Source organism: Oncorhynchus kisutch, unplaced genomic scaffold (assembly GCF_002021735.2).
Source record: "Oncorhynchus kisutch isolate 150728-3 unplaced genomic scaffold, Okis_V2 scaffold968, whole genome shotgun sequence".
In the NCBI taxonomy this organism is placed as follows: domain Eukaryota; kingdom Metazoa; phylum Chordata; class Actinopteri; order Salmoniformes; family Salmonidae; genus Oncorhynchus; species Oncorhynchus kisutch.
This window is the reverse complement of record NW_022262913.1, coordinates 54,004-66,110: the sequence shown is the minus strand read 5'-3', so window position 1 is coordinate 66,110 and position 12,107 is coordinate 54,004. Positions and strand designations below refer to the sequence as shown.

At 43.7% G+C, this 12,107-nt stretch overlaps 1 protein-coding gene and 1 long non-coding RNA gene across 2 annotated transcripts; both read left to right on the top strand.

Moving 5' to 3' along the window:
* The first annotated feature begins 215 nt into the window (after positions 1-215).
* Positions 216-867, top strand: LOC116363922 (uncharacterized). The gene is made up of 3 exons (XR_004207906.1): positions 216-266; positions 413-526; positions 709-867. It is a non-coding gene; the product is annotated as an uncharacterized LOC116363922 (long non-coding RNA).
* Positions 868-10,976: 10,109 nt separating this feature from the next.
* On the top strand, positions 10,977-11,694 carry LOC109885839 (thymosin beta-b). Its single transcript, XM_020477632.2, has 3 exons — positions 10,977-11,096; positions 11,243-11,356; positions 11,536-11,694. The coding sequence occupies exons 2-3, from the start codon at positions 11,257-11,259 to the stop codon at positions 11,565-11,567; spliced, it is 132 nt and encodes a 43-aa protein (XP_020333221.1). The 5' UTR covers positions 10,977-11,096; positions 11,243-11,256; the 3' UTR covers positions 11,568-11,694.
* The last annotated feature ends 413 nt before the right edge of the window (positions 11,695-12,107 follow it).

Genomic DNA, 12,107 nt, shown 5'->3' with positions numbered 1-12,107 from the left:
TGACAGAACAGTTTTTTCTGTTAATTCAAAATCCTACAGTTGGGTGCTCACTTCATTCGGTGTTCCACAGTAGCCGATCAAATTATGCTAATTGGATGTTAAACAGGTGAATGAACAGGTGCCACCACTTAGAAAATTAGAAGGCCCCTCCTGCTAGTAATCAGCGTTCCTTTCCATTCTCATAAATAGATTCCGGAAATGAAGGTGATTATTCCTTCCTTATTTACAAACCATTTTGTGTGGTGCAGTACCTGTGGAGGTTTAAGGTAGGTCTGTGCTTCAATAGCTTATGGTTTAGACTGTCAGCAGATGAATAACTTCAGTAAAATGTTTGCCTAATAGTATTACTGCACATCAAGTCTGGGAACTTCATCATATTGGCTGTTTATTTAACACCAATCTGTTTCATTAGAACCCAAATCAACAATGGCAGACAAACCAGATGTGAGTGAGATCGCTCAGTTTGACATGACTAAACTGAAGAAGACTGAGACTGAGGAGAAGAACACTCTACCTACCAAAGAGGGTAAATACAATGCCCTAGTAGCCACTGGTTTTATTATGAAACCTGATGGCAACTAGACCTTGAATTAAGGCACTCTGATGGGTATGTGAACTTGAATTTCGGTGGTTAATTTTGTCACTTTAGCATCGACGTCACAATTCTTCTCTATTGCTGTCCGTTTAAGCCGTTCTTCTCACCTACAGTCATTGACCAGGAGAAGCAGGTGGAATCCTAAAATGGCTACTGTCATTACTCACAAGCTACATCCCAGAGGGACTGTTTCTCAAACCTGAACTCTCCATTCTGGACTGGATCCTCATGGCTGCCCAAGTCACTGACTCAATAAAAGCCATGTAGACTAATCACTGTGTTGCTGGCATTTGTTCAATTCATCTTGACTGAGCTTGTGTTCATATTAAGGCATTTCTACTAGGCTGTTTACACAGGCAGTCTATTTTGGACCCCCCCCCCCCATGTAAATAAATTACTTAACTCATACAATGTGATTTCCTGGATTTTTGTTTTAGATTCTGTCTCTCACAGTTGAAGTGTACCTATGATAAAATGACAGACCTCTACATGCTTTGTAAGTAGGAAAATCGGCAGTGTGTAAAATACTTGGGAGGCAGCGTAGCCTAGTGGTTAGAGCGTTGGACTAGTAACCGGGAAGGTTGCGAGTTCAAACCCCTGAGCTGACAAGGTACAAATCTGTCGTTCTGCCCCTGAACAAGGCAGTTAACCCACTGTTCCCAGGCCGTCATTGAAAATAAGAATGTGTTCTTAACGTGTTCACTGACCTGCCTGGTTAAATAAAGGTAAAATAAACTTCTCCCCACTAGTTTCAGGCTTTTATTCTGAAATGAGCTAGAATGATCACATGGTGTCAGTGGATAGCCAGATGTCCTTAGATTTGATGCGCTCACCACTGCAGCAAGGCCTTTCTCTCTCCTATTGCAAAGGCTACCGTCCGGTTGAAATATTATCCATTATTTATTGTAAAAACAACCTGAGGATTGATTATAATAAACATTTCAAATCAAATCAAATTTATTTATATAGCCCTTCGTACATCAGCTGATATCTCAAAGTGCTGTACAGAAACCCAGCCTAAAACCCCAAACAGCAAGCAATGCAGGTGTAGAAGCACGGTGGCTAGGAAAAACTCCCTAGAAAAGGCCAATACCTAGGAAGAAACCTAGAGAGGAACCTGGCTATGTGGGGTGGCCAGTCCTCTTCTGGCTGTGCCGGGTGGAGATTATAACAGAACATGGCCAAGATGTTCAATGTTCATAAATGACCAGCATGGTCGAATAATAATAAGGCAGAACAGTTGAAACTAGAGCAGCAGCACAGTCAGGTGGAAGTTGAAACTGGAGCAGCAGCATGGCCAGGTAGACTGGGGACAGCAAGGAGTCATCATGTCAGGTAGTCCTGGGGCATGGTCCTAGGGCTCAGGTCAGTTGAAACTGGAACAGCAGCATGGCCAGGTGGACTGGGGACAGCAAGGAGTCATCATGTCAGGTAGTCCTGGGGCATGGTCCTAGGGCTCAGGTCCTCCGAGAGAGAGAAAGAAAGAGAGAAGGAGAGAATTAGAGAACGCACACTTAGATTCACACAGGACACCGAATAGGACAGGAGAAGTACTCCAGATATAACAAACTGACCCCAGCCCCCCGACACATAAACTACTGCAGCATAAATACTGGAGGCTGAGACAGGAGGGGTCAGGAGACACTGTGGCCCCATCCGAGGACACCCCCAGACAGGGCCAAACAGGAAGGATATAACCCCACCCACTTTGCCAAAGCACAGCCCCCACACCACTAGAGGGATATCTTCAACCACCAACTTACCATCCTGAGACAAGGCCGAGTATAGCCCACAAAGATCTCCGCCACGGCACAACCCAAGGGGGGGGGCGCCAACCCAGACAGGATGACCACAACAGTGAATCAACCCACTCAGGTGACGCACCCCCTCCAGGGACGGCATGAGAGAGCCCCAGCAAGCCAGTGACTCAGCCCCTGTAATAGGGTTAGAGGCAGAGAATCCCAGTGGAAAGAGGGGAACCGGCCAGGCAGAGACAGCAAGGGCGGTTCGTTGCTCCAGAGCCTTTCCGTTCACCTTCCCACTCCTGGGCCAGACTACACTCAATCATATGACCCACTGAAGAGATGAGTCTTCAGTAAAGACTTAAAGGTTGAGACCGAGTTTGCGTCTCTGACATGGGTAGGCAGACCGTTCCATAAAAATGGAGCTCTATAGGAGAAAGCCCTGCCTCCAGCTGTTTGCTTAGAAATTCTAGGGACAATTAGGAGGCCTGCATCTTGTGACCGTAGCGTACGTATAGGTATGTACGGCAGGACCAAATCAGAGAGATAGGTAGGAGCAAGCCCATGTAATGCTTTGTAGGTTAGCAGTAAAACCTTGAAATCAGCCCTTGCTTTGACAGGAAGCCAGTGTAGAGAGGCTAGCACTGGAGTAATATGATCAAATTTTTTGGTTCTAGTCAGGATTCTAGCAGCCGTATTTAGCACTAACTGAAGTTTATTTAGTGCTTTATCCGGGTAGCCGGAAAATAGAGCATTGCAGTAGTCTAACCTAGAAGTGACAAAAGCATGGATTAATTTTTCTGCATCATTTTTGGACAGAAAGTTTAAGATTTTTGCAATGTTACGTAGATGGAAAAAAGCTGTCCTCGAAATGGTCTTGATATGTTCTTCAAAAGAGAGATCAGGGTCCAGAGTAACGCCGAGGTCCTTCACAGTTTTATTTGAGACGACTGTACAACCATTAAGATTAATTGTCAGATTCAACAGAAGATCTCTTTGTTTCTTGGGACCTAGAACAAGCATCTCTGTTTTGTCCGAGTTTAATAGTAGAAAGTTTGCAGCCATCCACTTCCTTATGTCTGAAACACATGCTTCTAGCGAGGGCAATTTTGGGGCTTCACCATGTTTCATTGAAATGTACAGCTGTGTGTCATCCGCATAGCAGTGAAAGTTTACATTATGTTTTCGAATAACATCCCCAAGAGGTAAAATATATAGTGAAAACAATAGTGGTCCTAAAACGGAACCTTGAGGAACACCGAAATTTACAGTTGATTTGTCAGAGGACAAACCATTCACAGAGACAAACTGATATCTTTCCGACAGATAAGATCTAAACCAGGCCAGAACATGTCCGTGTAGACCAATTTGGGTTTCCAATCTCTCCAAAAGAATGTGGTGATCGATGGTATCAAAAGCAGCACTAAGGTCTAGGAGCACGAGGACAGATGCAGAGCCTCGGTCCGATGCCATTAAAATGTCATTTACCACCTTCACAAGTGCCGTCTCAGTGCTATGATGGGGTCTAAAACCAGACTGAAGCATTTCGTATACATTGTTTGTCTTCAGGAAGGCAGTGAGTTGCTGCGCAACAGCCTTCTCTAAAATTTTTGAGAGGAATGGAAGATTCGATATAGGCCGATAGTTTTTTATATTTTCTGGGTCAAGGTTTGGCTTTTTCAAGAGAGGCTTTATTACTGCCACTTTTAGTGAGTTTGGTACACATCCAGTGGATAGAGAGCCGTTTATTATGTTCAACATAGGAGGGCCAAGCACAGGAAGCAGCTCTTTCAGTAGTTTAGTTGGAATAGGGTCCAGTATGCAGCTTGAAGGTTTAGAGGCCATGATTATTTTCATCATTGTGTCAAGAGATATAGTACTAAAACACTTGAGCGTCTCTCTTGATCCTAGGTCCTGGCAGAGTTGTGCAGACTCAGGACAACTGAGGTTTGGAGGAATACGCAGGTTTAAAGAGGAGTCCGTAATTTGCTTTCTAATAATCATAATCTTTTCCTCAAAGAAGTTCATGAATTTATCACTGCTAAAGTGAAAGTCATCCTCTCTTGGGGAATGCTGCTTTTTAGTTAGCTTTGCGACAGTATTAAAAAGGAATTTCGGATTGTTCTTATTTTCCTCAATTAAGTTAGAAAAATAGGATGATCGAGCAGCAGTAAGGGCTCTACGGTACTGCACGGTACCGTCCTTCCAAGCTAGTCGGAAGACTTCCAGTTTGGTGTGGCGCCATTTCCGTTCCAATTTTCTGGAAGCTTGCTTCAGAGCTCGGGTATTTTCTGTGTACCAGGGAGCTAGTTTCTTATGAGACATTTTTTTTGATTTTAGGGGTGCAACTGCATCTAGGGTATTGCGCAAGATTAGATTGAGATCCTCAGTTAGGTGGTTAACTGATTTTTGTCCTCTGGCGTCCTTGGGTAGGCAGAGGGAGTCTGGAAGGGCATCAAGGAATCTTTGTGTTGTCTGTGAATTTATAGCACGACTTTTGATGTTCCTTGGTTGGGGTCTAAGCAGATTATTTGTTGCAATTGCAAACGTAATAAAATGGTGGTCCGATAGTCCAGGATTATGAGGAAAAACATTAAGATCCACCACATTTATTCCATGGGACAAAACTAGGTCCAGCGTATGACTGTGACAGTGAGTGGGTCCAGAGACATGTTGGACAAAACCCACTGAGTCGATGATGGCTCCGAAAGCCTTTTGGAGTGGGTCTGTGGACTTTTCCATGTGAATATTAAAGTCACCAAAGATTAGAATATTATCTGCTATGACTACAAGGTCCGATAGGAATTCAGGGAACTCAGTGAGAAACGCTGTATATGGCCCAGGAGGCCTGTAAACAGTAGCTATAAAAAGTGATTGAGTAGGCTGCATAGATTTCATGACTAGAAGCTCAAAAGACGAAAATGTCTTTTTTTTTTTTGTAAATTGAAATTTGCTATCGTAAATGTTAGCAACACCTCCGCCTTTGCGGGATGCACGGGGGATATGGTCACTAGTGTAGCCAGGAGGTGAGGCCTCATTTAAAACAGTAAATTCATCAGGCTTAAGCCATGTTTCAGTCAGGCCAATCACATCAAGATTATGATCAGTGATTAGTTCATTGACTATAATTGCCTTTGAAGTAAGGGATCTAACATTAAGTAGCCCTATTTTGAGATGTGAGGTATCATGATCTCTTTCAGTAATGACAGGAATGGAGGTGGTCTTTATCCTAGTGAGATTGCTAAGGCGAACACCGCCATGTTTAGTTTTGCCCAACCTAGGTCGAGGCACAGACACGGTCTCAATGGTGATAGCTGAGCTGACTACACTGACTGTGCTAATGGCAGACTCCACTATGCTGGCAGGCTGGCTAACAGCCTGCTGCCTGGCCTGCACCCTATTTCATTGTGGAGCTAGAGGAGTTAGAGCCCTGTCTATGTTGGTAGATAAGAAGAGAGCACCCCTCCAGCTAGGATGGAGTCCGTCACTCCTCAGCAGGTCAGGCTTGGTCCTGTTTGTGGGTGAGTCCCAGAAAGAGGGCCAATTATCTACAAATTCTAACTTTTGGGAGGGGCAGAAAACAGTTTTCAACCAGCGATTGAGTTGTGAGACTCTGCTGTAGAGCTCATCACTCCCCCTAACTGGGAGGGGGCCAGAGACAATTACTCGATGCCGACACATCTTTCTAGCTGATATGCACGCAGAAGCTATGTTGCGCTTAGTGATTTCTGACTGTTTCATCCTAACATCGTTGGTGCCGACGTGGATAACAATATCTCTATACTCTCTACACTCGCCAGTTTTAGCTTTAGCCAGCACCATCTTCAGATTAGCCTTAACGTCGGTAGCCCTGCCCCCGGGTAAACAGTGTATGATCGCTGGATGATTCGCTTTAAGTCTAATACTGCGGGTAATGGAGTCGCCAATGACTAGAGTTTTCAATTTGTCAGAGCTAATGGTGGGAAGCTTCGGTGTCTCAGACCCCGTAACGGGAGGAGTAGAGACCAGAGAAGAATCGGCCTCTGACTCCGACCCGCTGCTTAATGGGGAAAACCGGTTGAAAGTTTCTGTCGGCTGAATGAGCGACACCGGTTGAGCGTTCCTACAGCATTTCCTTCCAGAAACCGTGAGAAAGTTGTCCGGCTGCGGGGACTGTGCCAGGGGATTTACACTACTATCTGTACTTACTGGTGCCACAGACGCTATTTCATCCTTTCCTACACTGAAATTACCCTTGCCTAACGATTGCGTCTGAAGCTGGGCTTGCAGCACAGCTATCCTCGCCGTAAGGCGAGTACAGCGGCTGCAATTAGAAGGCATCATGTTAATGTTACTACTTAGCTTCGGCTGTTGGAGGTCCTGACGAATCGTGTCCAGATAAAGCGTCCGGAGTGAAAAAGTTGAGGAAAAAATAAATAAATATATGAACGGTAATTAAAAGGTGAAAACCGTAAAGTTGTCAGGTAGCAAAACAGGTTAGCAACAAAACGCACAGCAACTCGAAAACAAGCCTGCAAGTTGTGACATTTGACATGTTTCTACGAACTTTACGGATACTAATTGGAATTTGTCTGCCCGTCGTGACCGCACGAGCCTGTGGATTACTAAACAAAACGAGCCAACCAAATGGAGTGTTGTGGATATATTAATCTTTATCAAACATGTATTGTGTAACAGAGTTTTGTGAGTACCAAAATCAAAGGTAAGTCATTTTAATGGTCACAAAAGTCAGAAAAGCAATCTACTTTGCTGCTAGCTGCATAATGTTTTGTCTGAGAGCTGTCCTCACATGGTTTCCTTTCACCGTAAAGATTTTTTGAAATCTGACATGCCAGGTGGATGAACAACAAGCTAAACTGTGTTTTGGTATATTGCACTTGTGATTTCATAAATGTAATATTTTTTGTAATTTGAATTTGGCGCTCTGCAATTCACCGGATGTTGACAAATGATCCCGTTGAAGGGATGGGTGCGCCAAGAATAAAAAAAATTACTTTATTTTGAAGAGACAATCAAAAGTTTGGTTTATTGCTGATGTTACAATGCTTTTTAATGGAAAATCCAAAGACGTAGTGAACATTCAATTACCAAAATGTGAAATATGCCATTGTCTCTGTCAGGTCCACATTGGGAAGTGATCAATAGATAAATAGGAAATGACATTAAAATAATGTAATATTTCAGTTGTGTCTGTGTTCCCCATCCTGTACTGCCTTTAGTCATCCTATATAGATGGTCCCCCATCCTGTACTGCCTTTAGTCATCCTATATAGATGGTCCCCCATCCTGTACTGTCTATAGTCATCCTATATAGATGGTCCCCCATCCTGTACTGTCTATAGTCATCCTATATAGATCGTTCCCCATCCTGTACTGTCTATAGTCATCCTATATAGAACGTTCCCCATCCTGTACTGTCTATAGTCATCCTATATAGATCGTTCCCCATCCTGTACTGTCTTTAGTCATCCTATATAGATCGTTCCCCATCCTGTACTGTCTATCGTCATCCTATATAGATCGTTCCCCATCCTGTACTGTCTATCGTCGTCCTATATAGATCGTTCCCCATCCTGTACTGTCTATAGTCATCCTATATAGATCGTTCCCCATCCTGTACTGTCTATAGTCATCCTATATAGATCGTTCCCCATCCTGTACTGTCTATAGTCATCCTATATAGATAGCCTGTCTAAGTTTACTGCAGAAATGTCTGGCCTAATAATTTTCCTAGTTCTTCACAGTAGACAAGATAAACTTTCACCAACTGTCTCTGTCCCCCTCGTAGTTGTTGTGTACATTCCTCTGTCATGTGGTCTGTGTGTATCTAACCTAATGTAGCAGGTGGAAAAGTGTATCCAACTGTCCAGAGATCTGTATATAGTAACAAGATGCTCATGTCTATGTCTCTAACAATGGGAGTTGTTGTCCTGTGTAGTGATATTCAGAACACCTCCAGATGCATTAGAAAGCTGTTATTGTGATATGAAGATGCAGAATTCTGCGTCTGTCTGTCTGTGACCACGGTACACTGGGTTTGTCCCAGGGATTAAGATAAGAAGCTGTATTTCATCTGAGGAGAAGACAAAAGGAGAAGGACAGAGAGCTCCATTTTTATGGAACGGTCTGCCTACCCATGTCAGAGACGCAAACTCGGTCTCAACCTTTAAGTCTTTACTGAAGACTCATCTCTTCAGTGGGTCATATGATTGAGTGTAGTCAGGCCCAGGAGTGGGAGGGTGAACGGAAAGGCTCTGGAGTAATGAACCACCCTTGCTGTCTCTGCCTGGCCGGTTCCCCTCTTTCCACTGGGATTCTCTGCCTCTAACCCTATTACAGGGGCTGAGTCACTGGCTTACTGGGGCTCTCTCATACCGTCCCTGGGAGGGGTGCGTCACCTGAGTGGGTTGAGTCACTGATGTGATCATCCTGTCTGGGTTGCCGCTCCCCCTTGGGTTGTGCCGTGGCGGAGATCTTTGTGGGCTATACTCAGCCTTGTCTCAGGATGGTAAGTTGGTGGTTGAAGATATCCCTCTAGTGGTGTGGGGGCTGTGCTTTGGCAAAGTGGGTGGGGTTATATCCCTCCTGTTTGGCCCTGTCCGGGGGTGTCCTCGGATGGGGCCACAGTGTCTCCTGACCCCTCCTGTCTCAGCCTCCAGTATTTATGGTGCAGTAGTTTATGTGTTGGGGGGCTAGGGTCAGTTTGTGATATCTGGAGTACTTCTCTTGTCCTATTCGGTGTCCTGTGTGAATTTAAGTGTGCTCTCTCTAATTCTCTCTTTCTTTCTCTCGGAGGACATGAGCCCTTGGACCATGCCTCAGGACTACCTGACATGATGACTCCTTGCTGTCCCCAGTCCACCCGGCCGTGCTGCTGCTCCAGTTTAAACTGTTCTGCCTTATTATTATTGGACCATGCTGGTCATTTATGAACATTTGAACATCTTGGCCATGTTCTGTTATAATCTCCACCGGTACAGCCAGAAGAGGACTGGCCACCCTACATAGCCTGGTTCCTCTCTAGGTTTCTTCCTAGGTTTTGGCCTTTCCAGGGAGTTTTTCCTAGCCACCGTGCTTCTACACCTGCATTGCTTGCTGTTTGGGGTTTTAGGCTGGGTTTCTGTACAGCACTTTGAGATATCAGCTGATGTATGAAGGTCTATATAAATACATTTGATTTGATTTTGATTTGACAGGAAAACAGGACCCGTTCAACAGCAGCACAACAGACATCAGCACTCTGGTGCCAAAAGATGGTCCTCCATTCAGAACACCCTACAGCTACATGTAGAACGCTGACACAGCTATGGTGGAGAGGAACAGGGAGCGACAGACATATACACAAATTAGATAGAAGAGCAGATATTTACAAGGAACTGATGGCAGCCTAGATAGAACGGATTGGTAAACAACCCTGACTTGCATTTCTTCCACAGGAGGCTGCAGAGGGGAGGACGGCTCATAATAATGGATGGAACAGAGCAAATGGAACGGCATCAAACACATTGGAACCATGTTTTATGTATTTGATCCCATTCCACTGATTCCGTTCCAGTCATTACAACGAGCCCCTCCTCTCCAATTACGGTTCCACCAACCTCCTGTGATTTGTAGTCTCACACACACACTGTCACACACACATATGCAAGTGTACAATATGCACTTAACACACACGTGTCAGAACAATACTGATAAAGTAGCTATATACCATCATTGGTCAGCTAGCTGGATAATTCTGATACAGTAGCTATATACCATCTTTGTTCAGCTAGCTGGATAATACTGATACAGTAGCTATATACCATCTTTGTTCAGCTAGCTGGACAATACTGATACAGTAGCTATATACCATCTTTGATCAGCTAGCTGGACAATACTGATACAGTAGCTATATACCATCTTTGATCAGCTAGCTGGATTTTTGTTTGCTACTCTAATTGTTGGCTTTTCCAACATGACATGTAGCCAAATATTCTACATTGAAGCCAGTGACATAGAAGTCATGTCAATACCAGCTCGAGAATGACGACTGGGCATGATGATGTTATGACTGTATACAGATTGTTTGAAATACAGTCGTGTTGATATTATATTTACAGTAACAACAAACACACAACAACACAGGGTGCTCTGCCTGAATGAATGTTTCACGCCGCGGTCTTAAACGTCTTAAACCCTTTTTTTTTTTTTTCTAAATCAAACCGTTACTAAATCGCTAAATCAAATACTTAACTGGGGACACTTTTGGTCACCTTTACGTTTTGACTTTCTGCTCTCACACGGAGTCTCCAGTTCGGTTCTTTCCGTATTCAGCCGCGTTATGAATCCGAGCCAACCCCCAGGCCTGCCTTCTGATTGGCTCTGGTCATTTTTAAAGACACGTAAAAAAAACATTTTTTTATCTATCTTTTCAATTTTGATGTTAACTAAACCGAATCGTCGATCAAATGAGCTTGAGGAAAAATTGGCATGATTTTTACAATAAATTACAGGTGACAGAACCGTTTTTTCTGTTAATTCAAAATCCTACAGTTGGGTGCTCACTTCATTCGGTGTTCCACAGTAGCCGATCCAATTATGCTAATTGGATGTTAAACAGGTGAATGAACAGGTGCCACCACTTAGAAATTTAGAAGACCCCGCCTGCTAGTAATCAGCGTTCCTTTCAATTCTCATAAATAGATTCCGGAAATCAAGGTGTTCATTCCTTCCTTATTTACAATCCATTTTGTGTGGTGCAGTACCTGTGGAGGTTTAAGGTAGGTCTGTGCTTCAATAGCTTATGGTTTAGACTGTCAGCAGGTGAATAACTTCAGTAAAATGTTTGCCTAATAGTATTACTGCACATCAAGTCTGGGAACTTCATCATATTGGCTGTTTATTTAACACCAATCTGTTTCATTAGAACCCAAATCAACAATGGCAGACAAACCAGATGTGAGTGAGATCGCTCAGTTTGACATGACTAAACTGAAGAAGACTGAGACTGAGGAGAAGAACACTCTACCTACCAAAGAGGGTAAATACAATGCCTTAGTAGCCACTGGTTTTATTATGAAACCTGATGGCTACTAGACCTTGAATTAAGGCACTCTGATGGGTATGTGAACTTGAATTTCGGTGGTTAATTTTGTCACGTTAGCATCGATGTCACAATTCTCTTTTGCTGTCCGTTTAAGCCATTCTTCTCACCTACAGTCATTGACCAGGAGAAGCAGGTGGAATCCTAAAATGGCTGCTGTCATTACTCACAAGCTACATCCCAGAGGGACTGTTTCTCAAACCTGAACTCTCCATTCTGGACTGGATCCTCATGGCTGCCTAAGTCACTGACTCAATAAAAGCCATGTAGACTAATCACTGTGTTGCTGGCATTTGTTCAATTCATCTTGACTGAGCTTGTGTTCATATTAATGCAATTCTACAAGGCTGTTTACACAGGCAGTCTGTTTTGGACCCCTCCCCCCCCATGCAAATAAATTACTTAAATCATACAATGTGATTTTCTTCAGTTTTGTTATAGATTCCGTCTCACAGTTGAAATGTACCTATGATAAAAATTACAGACCTCTACATGCTTTGTAAGTAGGAAACTCAGTAGTGTGTAAAAATACTTCTCCCCACTGTAGTTTCAGGCTTTTATTCTGAAAAATGAGCTAGAATGATCACATGGTGTCAGTGGATAGCCAGATGTCCTTAGATTTGTTCATGCGCGCACCACTGCAGCGAGCCTCTTTCTCTCTCCTATTGAAAAGGCTACCGTCCGGTTG

What these genes read in the sequence shown, in the direction of transcription:
- LOC109885839 (XM_020477632.2), top strand. Translation starts at nt 11,257, where the DNA reads ATGGCAGACAAACCAGATGTGAGTGAGATCGCTCAGTTTGACATGACT. An exon ending in CACTCTACCTACCAAAGAGG is followed by an intron (nt 11,357 to 11,535) that starts GTAAATACAATG and finishes TCTCACCTACAG; the next exon opens with TCATTGACCAGGAGAAGCAG.